Genomic DNA, 13,133 nt, shown 5'->3' with positions numbered 1-13,133 from the left:
ATCGAGCTCAGTATCAGCTGACAGCACCTTTCCCCCTTTCCCTCCACAAGAAAGCCAATAATAAACTTTTCAACATTTCCAGAAAGTTCTTCAGGTACAAATGTGTCATTTTATAAAAGCCTCTCCTGCTTACTTTCAAGCATGTTAGTGGTGCTCTCCAGGAGAGCTTGACATCTAAAAATAAATGTAATTTCCCACCTATTTTTGGTGAACAGCCATGGAAAAGTGCTATAGAGGAATAGTGTAACTGTGTGTGGAAATGAATAGTGGTGAGCAAAGGGGACATTTTCTGTATTTAACAGATGTGATCTGAATGAAGAAGTCAAAGAGTTCCTTTTTCTAGAAGTTGTGCTCAGTATCTTAAAGCCAAGTGAACTATTTTGAATATTTCTATAAAATAACACAAACCTTTTATACTGCAAAAATAGGTTACTGTGGGGTCATTCTCACTAAGGTTTCCTTTCCTATTGCAATTGCTTTCACTCTTCCAAGGGTAATGTGCAACTCCTTTGTGACTTCATGGGATGACACATTGCAATTTAAACTCCCAATATTTAATGATGGGGAAGGAAGAAGAACTGTGAGGGCATGAAATAAAGGGAGAAATTAGAAAAAAAATAAAGAAAAATGTGAAAAAATAATTTTACAGTTAAAAAATAATTTTAAGGCACTATCTGATAATAGCTTTCAGTTAAAATTGAAATTAATCAGGTTAACCTGAAAGGGAATAAATAATCCTGCCATTGTGCAGTGCTGAGTTTTCCATTCATGTCTCCCACAATAAAAGCAGGATGGATGTGTCTGTTGGCACACTGAGGCAAAGCCTGCCTGCACTGACAATTTATTGGGTTTTTTTGCTTTGGCACTTGGAGCAATGTCCCTGTTTCTGTCACCTGCCCTGGTGACACCAGCATGGGATTTACACCCAGCTCAGTGTGAGCACAGGGTGGGTGGGATGGGGCTTCAATGCAGCATCCCTGCCACCAGCTGGAACCACATCATCAATTTGTGGCACATCATTGCAGCTCCTGGGGATTTATCACCCTTTCCATGAGCATTTAAAGGATCTGGGTGAAATATGGTGGAGTGGCTGCTGCCAGGCCCCTGACTCCTGCACTGGCCTGCAGAGGGGATGGCAAGGCAATACCCACAAAGGGTGATTTAGAAGTGAATAAACACAAACTGAGGGTTTATACCACGAATAAGGCCTGCCCAGAGGGCTGCAGCAATGCTCCCTCCCTGCAGGCTGCCACACAGCCATGAGATTTTTCGCAGAATGCTTTCCTGGGACTGCAGGATCTTTCAATTTATTGATTACATGGATGAGTTTATCTCATGTGTCCAAAGTGCTCGGAGCTTTAAAGCTCATCCCTGGCTCTTCTGAGAGAACAGAAGGAGATGCACAAAACAGGTGCAAAAGCCCAGGTGCAAAAGGCACTGTTAAGTAAATTGGTACATAAATTTCCTTTTGCAAACAATTACATCCCAAACTGCACAAATTCATTTGAGCCCTTGTTTTCCAGTACCCAGCAAGAACTCCAGTATTTTTTTAAAAAATTCATTTGTTCTTTGATTAAGATGATACTCATTTTTATTTCATGAGCCTGGGCTATAATGCAAAAGGAGCCCAAACTCATCACTGCTCTGTGCAGGGAGCTGTGAGCACTTCACTCCATGAATTGCCCAAGGCTCAGAGACCATCATGCTTTTACAGCCTTAAACATCAGGCATCGATGCTGATCTGGTCATAAGGATGAATTTTGGTACATACATAGTGTGTAACTATGGAAAAAAAGAAGAAAGCTCATTTTAGCAGGAGGGGCAGCGAGCACACAGATCACTTGTGCAGAGAGGCAGAGGGGATTTTTTGTGCAGAGGGGATTTTCTGTCTGGGACTGAAGCTGGTGACTCATTTCCAGCCCTCCCAAGCAGTTCAGTAACTCTGCCTGTGCACCTGAGCTGCTCTGGAGCCTTCCCTGGGTTTGACTCCATTCTGCTGGAAATCAGAACTAACTGAACCCTGGAGCCTCCTGCTCCCACACGCTCCCATCCCACACCCGGCCTGAGGGATCTGCTAATTGCTACACACCAGATTATTTGAATTTCCTCCAAATGCGCTGCTTTAACCACACTTGCATACCTGAGAACCTGTTAATTACTTGCTTTAATGGGTTATTCCTTTCCATTTCCAGCGGGCAGATTACAGTGGGTGTACAGCTTTGTCTGCCATCATGCAACAAATTATTAGTAAATGCAAATCTGTACCTACACAGTAACTAAAATATACCAGAATCCCTAATAAAAGATCAGATATGTGTCTATATAAGCTCATCTCTCTGCAATATATGCACATCATACATATTAAAAAAATAGATATATCTATACACACACACAATAACCATATTCATATACAGCTGTATTTTATTCCACACAGATCTGTGAAAAATTTCCTACTGGGATATACAAAGCAGCTGTGCATAATTAGCCTGGCTGCTGCTTGGCTTCTGCTTGGAAATTTAAATATTGACATTACAGATGTTTCTACCTAGTTCCCATCCCTTACATTTACAGGCCAGATTACAAAGAGCTTTGAGGCAGCGAGCGGAGTTTTGCTGAAATGCAGATGATTAATCCCAAGAAAGGATGGCTGAAAGTTTGCCATCAGCAAGTTTTCAAGTTTGCCCAAGACTGAACATATCTGTAAGAAAAGGAACTTGGAAACTGCTCTGCTGAATTATACCCAAAGCTGAGCATTCCATCTCCAGTAGGAAGGACTGGGGAAAAGATGTGAACCAGGCTGGTTTAACAAATAAATATTTATTCTTTAGCTTCCTTTGAGTCAGAGCTTCCTCATCCACAGTTTGACTCCAATTCATTATTTTGTTTTCTACAAGAGCTCATAGCAGTAAGTTTCATAATTAAATATGTAACATTTGACAATTCAAATCTCCTCTAAATCTGAATATTGCTGCGAGTAACAGTGCTAGGAATCAAAAAACTTCAGGTTCAAACATTAATTTTGAGATAGTTTTGAGGTGAATTTTCTGAGATAATTCTGTTTGCAGGTCAGATCTGTAGATACTTCTAAGTTAATACTGCAAAAACCCAACTCAATAGAATACCAAGAAATAAACATTTATGCACAACACTGAAATTTCTGTGACAAAAAAGATCCAAGTGTCACCCTAACCCTGGTGCAGACAGAATGAGAAGACTGGAAACTCCAGATTCTACTTTTACCTAAATAAAAAATATTATATCCTTTACTATCCTTTTCTAATGGTTCTTTGTGACTTAAAAAAAAAAAATAATCTTTCAGCAAAAAGATAGCTTGTAAAACACCCTGTGATTTCCCTCTGTCCCCTGGGATTTATAGGTCAAAAGAAAGAAGAAGACTTTGACATTTCACAATTTGATTCATTTTACAGCTTTGGCAACCTTCTTCTGCAACAGGCCAGCAAGGATTGCAGGGCACAAATAAAGAGAATCTGGAAAACAGTATCAGAATATTTGAAATGTATCAAAGCTGGCAACAGGTGTGTAAAAGTCAATAATGCCAAATTTATTTTTGTCACTTTGCTAAGCCAGCTGGGCTGTTGTTTCTCTTTCATGGACTCTTTTGACTCCATCTATCATATACAATCCCATTTGTATTAATCTGTGTATTAAACTTAGGGTAAGTATTAAAACAATCAAAAACAACAGCCAATCAATGAACCTGGCAGGTTGTTCTAAATAAAAAGGCACCATTTCAGCACCAGTTTTCATTTACCTGAACCACTGCACTGTTTTCCAGAGTGAAATGATATTCAGCCCCTTCCTTTTTCCAGCGCCACAAATTACTATTTTATGATACTGCAGAACCCTCTAGGCTATTCTTCTTAATTCCTTCTGTTTCCTCTCTAAATGTCTCCAAGTGTCCCTTTATTTCCAGCAATTATTTATAGACATCTGTCAGTCCAGGCTCCTTGGCTGGGATGCAATGGATCCAGGCTATTTTGCAGCTCAGAAAACAAGTTACTTTCTTTAAATGCAATTCTCAAGCAATTTTGCTAAACCACTGCAGTTAAGATTTTACCCCACTGGGTTTGCAGCACACTGTTGTAAGTCACATCATGTCAGATGTGTTTAAAATAATTTCTGTCAAGTGCCTCCAGCAAGAGAAATGAGGCGGATGCCAGGTTCATTGAGCCCTCCTCCAATTTCCAATCTCTAAAAGTGAGATATCCAAAGGTTTCTGCCTGCCTGTGGAATCCATGGGATTGGGGCCACCCTCATTGATGTGCTCGGGTGAGGCTGCTGCACAACACAGATCCTCAACCCTTGAGCTGGCAGCTGGGAAAATCAGAGATCTACAGGAAATAAACTGGGTCATAATTCAGAAAACAAAAACGTGAGAAATCAGCAGTGCAGCGAGCACAAAACCCATTACAGTCAGTCCAGAAATTGCCATCAGTGTCACTGAGCCAGGCTCTGCCATTATTTTCCTGGTACAAATGTGCTGACTGCAACCTCATCCAGGAATGGGAGCTGATATAAATATAAAAACAACAAATCAAACTGGTTCTCCTGTCTTCAAACAGTTTCTACTGGTCTTCCAACTCATTTATTTATGATAAAAAGCCTCCAAGTTTGCAGTCCCTGCAGGAAAAGGCCTAATAGAAATCTCAGCACATCTGTGGTCACTTTAAGCACACATTTGAGTGTACTTTGTTAGGATTTAACTCTGGGCTATTTTCAGAACGATAACAATTTTCCCTGAAAAGAGCTAATTTACTGTAACTAACTATATTATTAAATTTCCCTAGGAATGATATATCAAGAAATAAATCTGTAGCAATATCATCTAGCGGTCACATATTTTTATCATTAATTATAAGGTCTGGCAAGCCCTAGCTTGAAATTCAGCTGAATACTCATTGTAATGTAGTTTGTGCTCTCAATAATTATAGGCAGGTATTGCCTCTCCAGGAGTGTGATGGCACATAAATTGTAGGTGTCCAAATAACCAGTGGTGTTTACTGGGAGCTTAAAAGTCACACATACAAAACTGTGAATGGCCTTAGCAACATAAAAAAAATTATTTAAACACCATTCAAGCCATCCTCACTGGGACTGTGCTCAAAAGGCTCTTTAATTATTCATAGATTAAATAAATACAAAAATCATACACTGTTTTCTCCAGTTTTGGTGGATTTATATCTATATCAGATAGAAGAGAATAAAAGAGTCCTAAAAGGGGTTTGGCACAACTTTTCACTGTAATTTCTGTGTTTATGTAATTTCTGAGCAACAGAAGAAAGAATGTAGCTTTAAGACAGAAACACATTGAGTTAAAAACAAAGAAAGTTTGGAGTTTTAGAGTTTAAAATATCGAAAAAAATTAAAGTAGTTACAAAGGTAAACCAGAAGTTCAAAATTCAGAATTTTAAGTTTGTGTATCATAACAAAGTTAACTAATAAAGCTTACACTATGAGTCCATAAAATGAAATATTTAAGTATTGGATCAAAAATATAAATATCTTTATTAACAGCATTTTATTAATCAAGAAATCTTTAAAAGGTCTTATAACTAAGGATCTTGTGACCTTCTGAAGCATGCTGTGAAGATGTGACTGAAGTCACCCTTCCTACCTATATAGAAGACAAGAAAAATAAACATCATCATCTAAAAACTCAGAGATTCCATCTCTAATTCATTCAAAATTCCTTCAAGATTCCCATCCAAATCCTTCCTTTTGCAGCTTCAGCAATGAAATACAGCGCAATTGCAATGCAAAGGGAAGGACTCAGGAATTCCACTTGCCAACACATCAGGATTCCTCTCAAGCTGTGCAGTGCAACCTTTGATTTGGAGCAGCACGACAGCTGGGGGGGCCCTTCCAGCCCAGAATATTCTCTGATAACCTCTGTGATAAAATAGCAGAGCCTGATGAATAATTTGAAGATTTGTGCCAGAAGTTGGGAAGAACTGTGGAAAACAAGGCCAGGAAATGGAGGCTGAGTGGGTGCCATCTGCACAGAGAGCTGTGACTGATTCCAGCCCACCCTGATTGCACAGGTTCCATCGTGCACAAAATAATTCTGCAAGCATTGGTGCTCTTGACACCAGGCAAATGAGGTTATGAAGTTTAATGTGATGAATACCTGGAGGGTAAGGGAGGGAAGGTAAGGGAGGGAAAGTTGAGAAAAATTATTCAAACTTTGGCCAACAGGAAAGACAATCAAAATGCTAAATGATACCTGAGTGAGTACCAAACAGCAATAGGAGAAAATGGATGAAACTATTACAGAAGAATTCACTGGAAGGTGGGCTGAGAAACATCTCTACTGAATCAGAAGTGTAAATTTCAATATAAGGAGTGGGAAGGAAAGGAAAACAAGGAGAGTTTATGGATAATAAAAATAGAGGATTGCCAGTTAAAAAATGTACTAGAGACCTACAAAAGAAAAGAGAGTTCTGCTGGCAGCTGTATTCTCAAATATGAAACGTTTCTTGTTTGGCTGAAAGGATCATCAATATCTTCATTACATGTTTATCACAAGTGAGGTAAATAAACATCTACCTCAAAAATTTAATCTGTTGAAGGAACAGCTTGTAATGTATTTCATACCCACAGGTTTTTAGATATGAAGAATTCTATGTGAAAATGCAAAATTCACCAGAAAGCGCACAGAATATAAGGGAAGAGTTTAACTTGGATGGTTATACCCACATTAAAACTTGGAACTGTATCGCACTCTTGTAGAATTTCCTCATCAGACAAAATCAACAGGAAATTTAATCAGAACATTTTCCTTACTCACTTTAATTATCAATGTGTTTTTGTTTTGTTGCAACGGTTGTATCTGCATTTACAACATCTGTTTATCAGCATTGTTCAGTATTTCAATCTCCCTACAACATTAGTCTATTCATAATGTGCTTCCCATTTATTTATGTTATTTACCAGACTCATGCTACATAAACAAATAAAAACAACCCTTCCAGTACCTAAACTTACAGGAAAAAAAAAGTGAAATTCCCACTCTGCACAGAAATTGCTCATGGTATTTGGTTTGAATCTTAATCATATCCTAGGGGCTGTCTTCATTGATTCCAGAGATGAAGAAAAAACATGAACCTAAATCAAAGCTCCTATTTCCAACTAATTTCTGGGTATTTTCCTTTTACTTTTTGTTACTGCAGAGACTCATTTTTCAAAAAATTATTACCTGTTGTCCTTAAGTTGTACTGCTCCTGCTTCTTTTCACAGAGGAAGAATCCAATGAGCCACCAAATCAGCAAGAAAACTTGTACAGAGTGACAATAATGCATTTATCAACAGAGGATTTGTTCAGGCTCTGTCATATTCACATTCTCTGGAAAAATCCCTTTGCCCAGGATTTTTCTCCTACGAAGCTGAGAAGCCTCAGAGGAAAAGAAAGCAATTCTTATCTCATTTGCTTCTCCTGTGTTGTGCTCACATGTGGAATGTGTTTGGAGATTGTTTACCCACAGGTGATTGTTCCATTGGATTCTGCTGTGAGTTGTTTTAACTCTTTGGCCAATCAGGGCCAAGCTGTGACTCTGGAAAGAGTTTTCATTATTATCTTTTTAGCCTTCTCTAAGTATCCTTTCTGTATTCTTTAATATCATATAATATCATAAAACAATAAATTAGCCTTCTGAAAACATGGAGTAAGATTGATCATTCCTCCCTGCCATGGGGATTCCTGCAAACACAATAATTTCCAGAGCTGTGGGTGGCTGGCACTCACCTGTGGCAGATCCCTCCATGACGTGCCCAACGTAGGGGCCCTCCTTGAACATGGGCCTGTTGTCGTTCTGGTCGATGACCGAGACGTCCAAGCGCACCGGCCCGTCCAAGGTCTTCCCGTTCATATCCACCACCTCCACCTCCAGCTGTGGGAGCAGAAAAAGGAATCAAGTCATGAGGTCACTGTCACAGTGAGAGGAGATAGGAAAAAATGAGTTCTGGTGAGCGTCGGTGTGGCCAGACCCTGCCAAAGATGTCACTTTCAGCCCAGTCTTATGGACCAGGCTCAGAGAAGATTTCTCCTCCAAACAAAAGAAGGAACAGATGTACATTCAAACTGAGATACCCCCTGGCAGCTTGAAGTTGCCACATTGCCCAAAGAATTAAAAAGCTTTAAAAAACCCCAAAGCTTTAAAAAACCCCAATAAACACGACACCTTGCAAAGTTGATCCTACTCATGTGAAGATTTGGTTAGAATTTGTTTCTTTGCTTTTATCAAGCACACTCCAGTGGACACACATAGAATTATCACGGTAGAATTGACATTAATGCTCACCCAAAAGCCTTATTGAAAACAAACAGAAAACAAAACCATGAAAACCAACCAAACAAACAAAAAAGCAGGAATGCTGTAGACATTCAGGCATTTTTTCAATGGTGACGGCATGAAGTGTTTGTCAGGCCATTTTCAGATTTCTCTGGGTCTTCTAATCAAGTGTGGAAGAATGAAAGAACATCTTCAGTCTCAATCAGGTGGGTGTATTCACAAGCTGAAGATTTGTTTGGACTTTCTTTACTTCCAAAAACTGGACAGAAAGATCCTGTTGTACATCAAACCCCCAAACCATCTACAGTGCAAGGCCCCAGTGAGTCACCAGGGCAAACCACGCCAAAACTTCTTAAACAACAGAGAAATCAATTTAGATTGCAACTGTGTGCTATACCTGCAGTTCTCTCCCCTCACAAGAAATCAATAAAAAACAGCAATAAACATGTCTGAGACACCACTATCATTCTCACCTGCCCTCCCCATCCCCAGACTCTAATGGAGTTAAGCCAGCCAGAAAATGAACCTGAGCTCAGATGTTAATATCACTCTCTCCAGTCTTTCCCTGAGAAAATGGAGCCAGCAGGGGCTGGAAGTCTCTGAGCATTTTGTTTATACTGTTAATTTATTCTTCATTGCCCTGTCTTATACCTGTAAGTTATTTATAACTTAGTGATAAATCCTGCTGGGAAAGAAATAGGTCAGAATCCTAATTCCTTATTAAAATGAATGGCTTATTATCACCTTTCTCTGTTTTCTGTTATGCTCATAAATACCTTCCACTTTTTTAATTCAATGTGTTGGGTGTGAGTAGGAGTATTTGTTATGAGTGAGACACCTACTCACAGGCACTGTTTGTAAATAGTGTCACAGTCCATTTTAACATCTACACACTGCTTAGCCTCACTTGCCTGGGAATTGTTCTTGCAAACCTTTCCCAAGCCTTATTTTTTATTATATGGATTAACAGCTTAAAGGCAGACAAACATTCTGGTTGGAATGATTCCAGCAGCTTTGGCACAGCTGAAGATTTCTGGGAGCAGCTCCCCTTCAACTTTTGGGGTTGTTCAGCTCTGAGCTCCAAAGCCAATGCAGGAATCTTTGCCATGGGATGTGATGGGAAAGGAAAAGTGATTCCATTCCTGAACTACATTAAAGTCAGATACAGTTTTAGCTACAGCTGGAAACTACTGAAAAAAGAATCATAAAATAATTTAGCTTGGAAAGGACCTTAAAGTTCATCTATTTCCAGCCCCTGCCATGGGCAGGGAAACCTTTCACTGGAGCAGGTTGCTCCAAATCCCACCCAACCTGCCCTTGAAGCGTTCCAGGGATGGAACATCCACCTCATCTCTAGGCAAACCACATCAATATTTTACCATCCTTATTTTAATTTCCCTCTCCCAGTATCTAATTCAAATCTCTTTTTGTTCAAAACCATTTCTCTTTGTCCTGTCAAAGCCCTGCTAAATGTTTATCCCCCACCCTCCTGTTATCCCCTGAAAAGGGCTCTAAGGTCTTCCTGGGGCCTTTTCTTCTCTTTACATGCAAACCACAAAGGTTAATCAAGGCTTTAGGTGAAATTTTACACCTCACAGCACAAAACCCTGTGATCAGATTTGGGGCTGAGCACCCCAAGTCTCTGAGCTCGTCCTTACAGGAGAAGTGTTCCCCTGCTCATTTTTGTGGCCTCCTCTGGACCCACATCTCCACATCATCCCTGTGCTGAAGACTCCAGAGCTGGACACTTTATCACAGTAAAACTGACTCATCAAAACCACGTTAATTGCTTTGGGAAGTGAAAGAATGGCAATATTTCCCTGTGAAATTCCAGGAAATTAATTTTCAAATTCAAGATAATTTGCTCCTAATCTATCTCTCAGTATCAAGTGACTGTGCTGTTCATTGGAAAGAACAAAGACTTGCCTAAATTTAAAAACTGCTTCAGCTGCTTTATCAGAATTGTAAGTCATTTAAAACAAAGGCTGATCTAACACCAGTTTTTGGGGTTTTTTCTCAGACTTGCACAGATTAAAGAAAAGAATAGAGGATTCTTATTAATCACTGAAATAGATTTACTTTATCTTTGCCAAGTCCACTGCATCTGAGAGCAACTGTCCAAAAAATTTGGCATGACAGCCTGTAGGAACAGTTACATGATATCTTCTTCATTTTATTAAGATTGTTGAGGACTTTATTTTATTCATCTTTGTACAATAATTTTCAATCCTGTCCTAATCATTGAGTTAACTCACCAGCTCCTTTTAAACCCATTCTACAATTTTTTCAAAATAAAAACCTGCAGCACTGAAGTTATGGCCATCATTCTTTATATGACCAGTTTGTGAAAGAAGCTGTCTGATATTTTATGTAGCTTCCTCATGAAAATCTAACAAAAACACCCCAAATTAAAACAAAACAAAAAAAATCAATAAAACCCACTCACAAAATAACAGCAGAAGTAAATTGTTATTTCCAAAAACACAACACATGCAAGTGAGAAAAGCATTCAAGTAAAAGACAATATTGGCACTTTGAACAGGCTGTAAATAAAACCAGGTGGGAAATGAGATTGTCCCAACTAACAGAACTGTGAGATTTCAGCCTTTCAATGCAGAAGGCAAGAAAGCTTCTCTGGTTTTAATGTAAAACTTGGCTGATGTAGGAAAAATACTGAATTAATTCTTTTGATAACAAGAAATTGGAATGGCACATTCAGAAAGGGTTTAAGCTCCTACCTGACTATAACAATGCAGCTCCAAGGACATGTGCTAAGCATAAAGACAGATTTGAACAAATTGAAAGAAAAAACCCCAACCTGCACAGTTCTGAGGCTGTTTATTTTGTGAAAAACTGATGCTTTCCCACTTAAAATTACGGAATTATGTTCATGGGGGTAGAAATGAACCCAAACCATGAATCAATGATGATGATGAAGTCATGCTCATCGTCATCTAACCTGTGATTTTCAGCAGCTCTTGAGGCTAAATCCCAGTTTCATTTCTGACACAAGTGTACATGCAAACCACAAAAGATAATCAAGGCTTTTGGAGAGACTTTGCACCCCGCAGCACAAAACTCCATGATCAGATGCAAAGCAGACTTTGGCTGGTGCCCCAACACAGCTCAGAAACCCCGATCATTTGATCACTGATCAAATCAGGCACAGCAATGGGACAGGGAAAAGCATAAACCCCCAAACTGCAGGCAGGATAAAATCTATTCCTATCTGGCAAACTCCCACTGAACCCTCTCCCTGCTGAAAATGGATTATTTCAAGGCTTCCCATTCAATTTCCCTCAGCATATGCAAAGCAAGGATCTTTCATCATCCCAAATATAATGATCTCATCAGAAGTTAAGCTTATCCAAAGTTGCTCATTTTAAGCTTTCTGCTTTATTTTAAACAGTCTTGAATCCTTTCTACTCTGCAGTCAGCAATAACATTTACATGAAAAGATAACCAGTCTCGTCCTTACCATTACTTCAAGTAATTTCAAAGGTTTCTCTTCACAGAAGGGTTGTTTTCATTCATTTATTGCTTTTGGTGAAATGATTCTGGAGAGCCACCTTCCTTCTCTGCATATAAATGTCTATTTTCACTTTGCAGCCAGCCAGCCAATGGCCCACATAAAATTATATCATAAATTTGGAGATTTTTATAAGTAAATCTGGAATATCTTTTAGTGCTTAATTATCTTTAAAGCCTAAGACAGGTTATTTAGTCATTACCCGCCATCTAATTTTAATTTCCAATTTGTTGCCCACAGGAATGTTTCTCGTGGAAGTTTTCCATTTGTTTCAACAGATGGTTTTTCTACTTGTTCCTTATTTCCAGATTCACAGGAGCACTGCACCATCCAAAATACTGCAACACCACCACCTGCCCCACCTCAGTGATTCTAATCACTGCTAGATTTATTTATTGATCAGATTAATTATTGAAAATACTTGTTAGGTTTATTTATTATCAATTTTTTAAGTGTGGATTTACACTAAGGACTTATGGATCTTTCATTCAGGCAATTTCCTGGTAAGAAAAGAAAATTTGGCCACATCTAGGTCATAAAATGTAGTAAAGAAATTCTCTTTATAGTGCAAGGTTGTAGTAAAAACTTTATGCAATTACCTAACAAACACAACTCAGAGAAGACAATAATTTAGACAAAGAGAAACTAATTACAAGTAAATTTTCCTGATTTAAGAGCATGAATAAAACATGAGCTAATTGTTATATTGCTCCATAAGAGATGGAGGGAGAGGATGCCAAACAAAAATAAACAGTTTTTCAGAGTTAAACAGAATTCTGTCGACCACCAGAGTAGAACTGCACAGATGATGGCAAACCCAGCACCATTACCTGCAATTAGAGAATTTCACCTGCACTCAGAGCCAGAGCCAAGGTGGAAAGGGATTAATTAGCCATGTAAATGCTCCAGGAAAATCTTCCACAGGCTTTATTCCTACTGCATCCATCTCAAAAATTAATTATTACACAGTTCCTATTTTCTTAGCACAACTATCTCTTAACTCTGTGCATTAATTAAACTATTTTTTTTAAAAGTCCAAGACTTCTATCTCTGCAAAGAGACAAGGAGTGAATTCTTCAGCAAGAGTCACTTCATATTTGATCACTTCAGATGTAAAGGTTTGTAAATGCATTAATAGAAATTTTAAGGAAAGAAAGAGGAATTTAATATTATAAACAGTCAAATATGTGCTTTTATTTCTGGTTTTTAAGGCAGTGGGCATAATATTTTAATAATTAGTCACGTCAGTGGACTCAAAGGTCAGGGTCTAAATCATATTTTAATTTGTGAAGCAT

General features: G+C 38.6%; 1 protein-coding gene across 2 annotated transcripts in view; it reads right to left on the bottom strand.

Moving 5' to 3' along the window:
- Window positions 1–13,133, bottom strand: part of CDH13 (cadherin 13) — a 441,709-nt gene that overhangs the window by 180,120 nt on the left and 248,456 nt on the right. For both annotated transcript variants that reach the window (XM_058034103.1, XM_058034102.1), the window contains exon 6: window positions 7,763–7,907. In XM_058034103.1, coding sequence (XP_057890086.1) covers window positions 7,763–7,907 — 145 coding nt within the window. The remainder of the gene's footprint in view (window positions 1–7,762; window positions 7,908–13,133) is intronic.

The sequence above is a fragment of the Melospiza georgiana genome, chromosome 14, assembly GCF_028018845.1.
Source record: "Melospiza georgiana isolate bMelGeo1 chromosome 14, bMelGeo1.pri, whole genome shotgun sequence".
NCBI classification, from domain to species: domain Eukaryota; kingdom Metazoa; phylum Chordata; class Aves; order Passeriformes; family Passerellidae; genus Melospiza; species Melospiza georgiana.
Note: the sequence above shows the minus strand (reverse complement) of the source record. Positions and strands in the feature narration are given on the sequence as shown.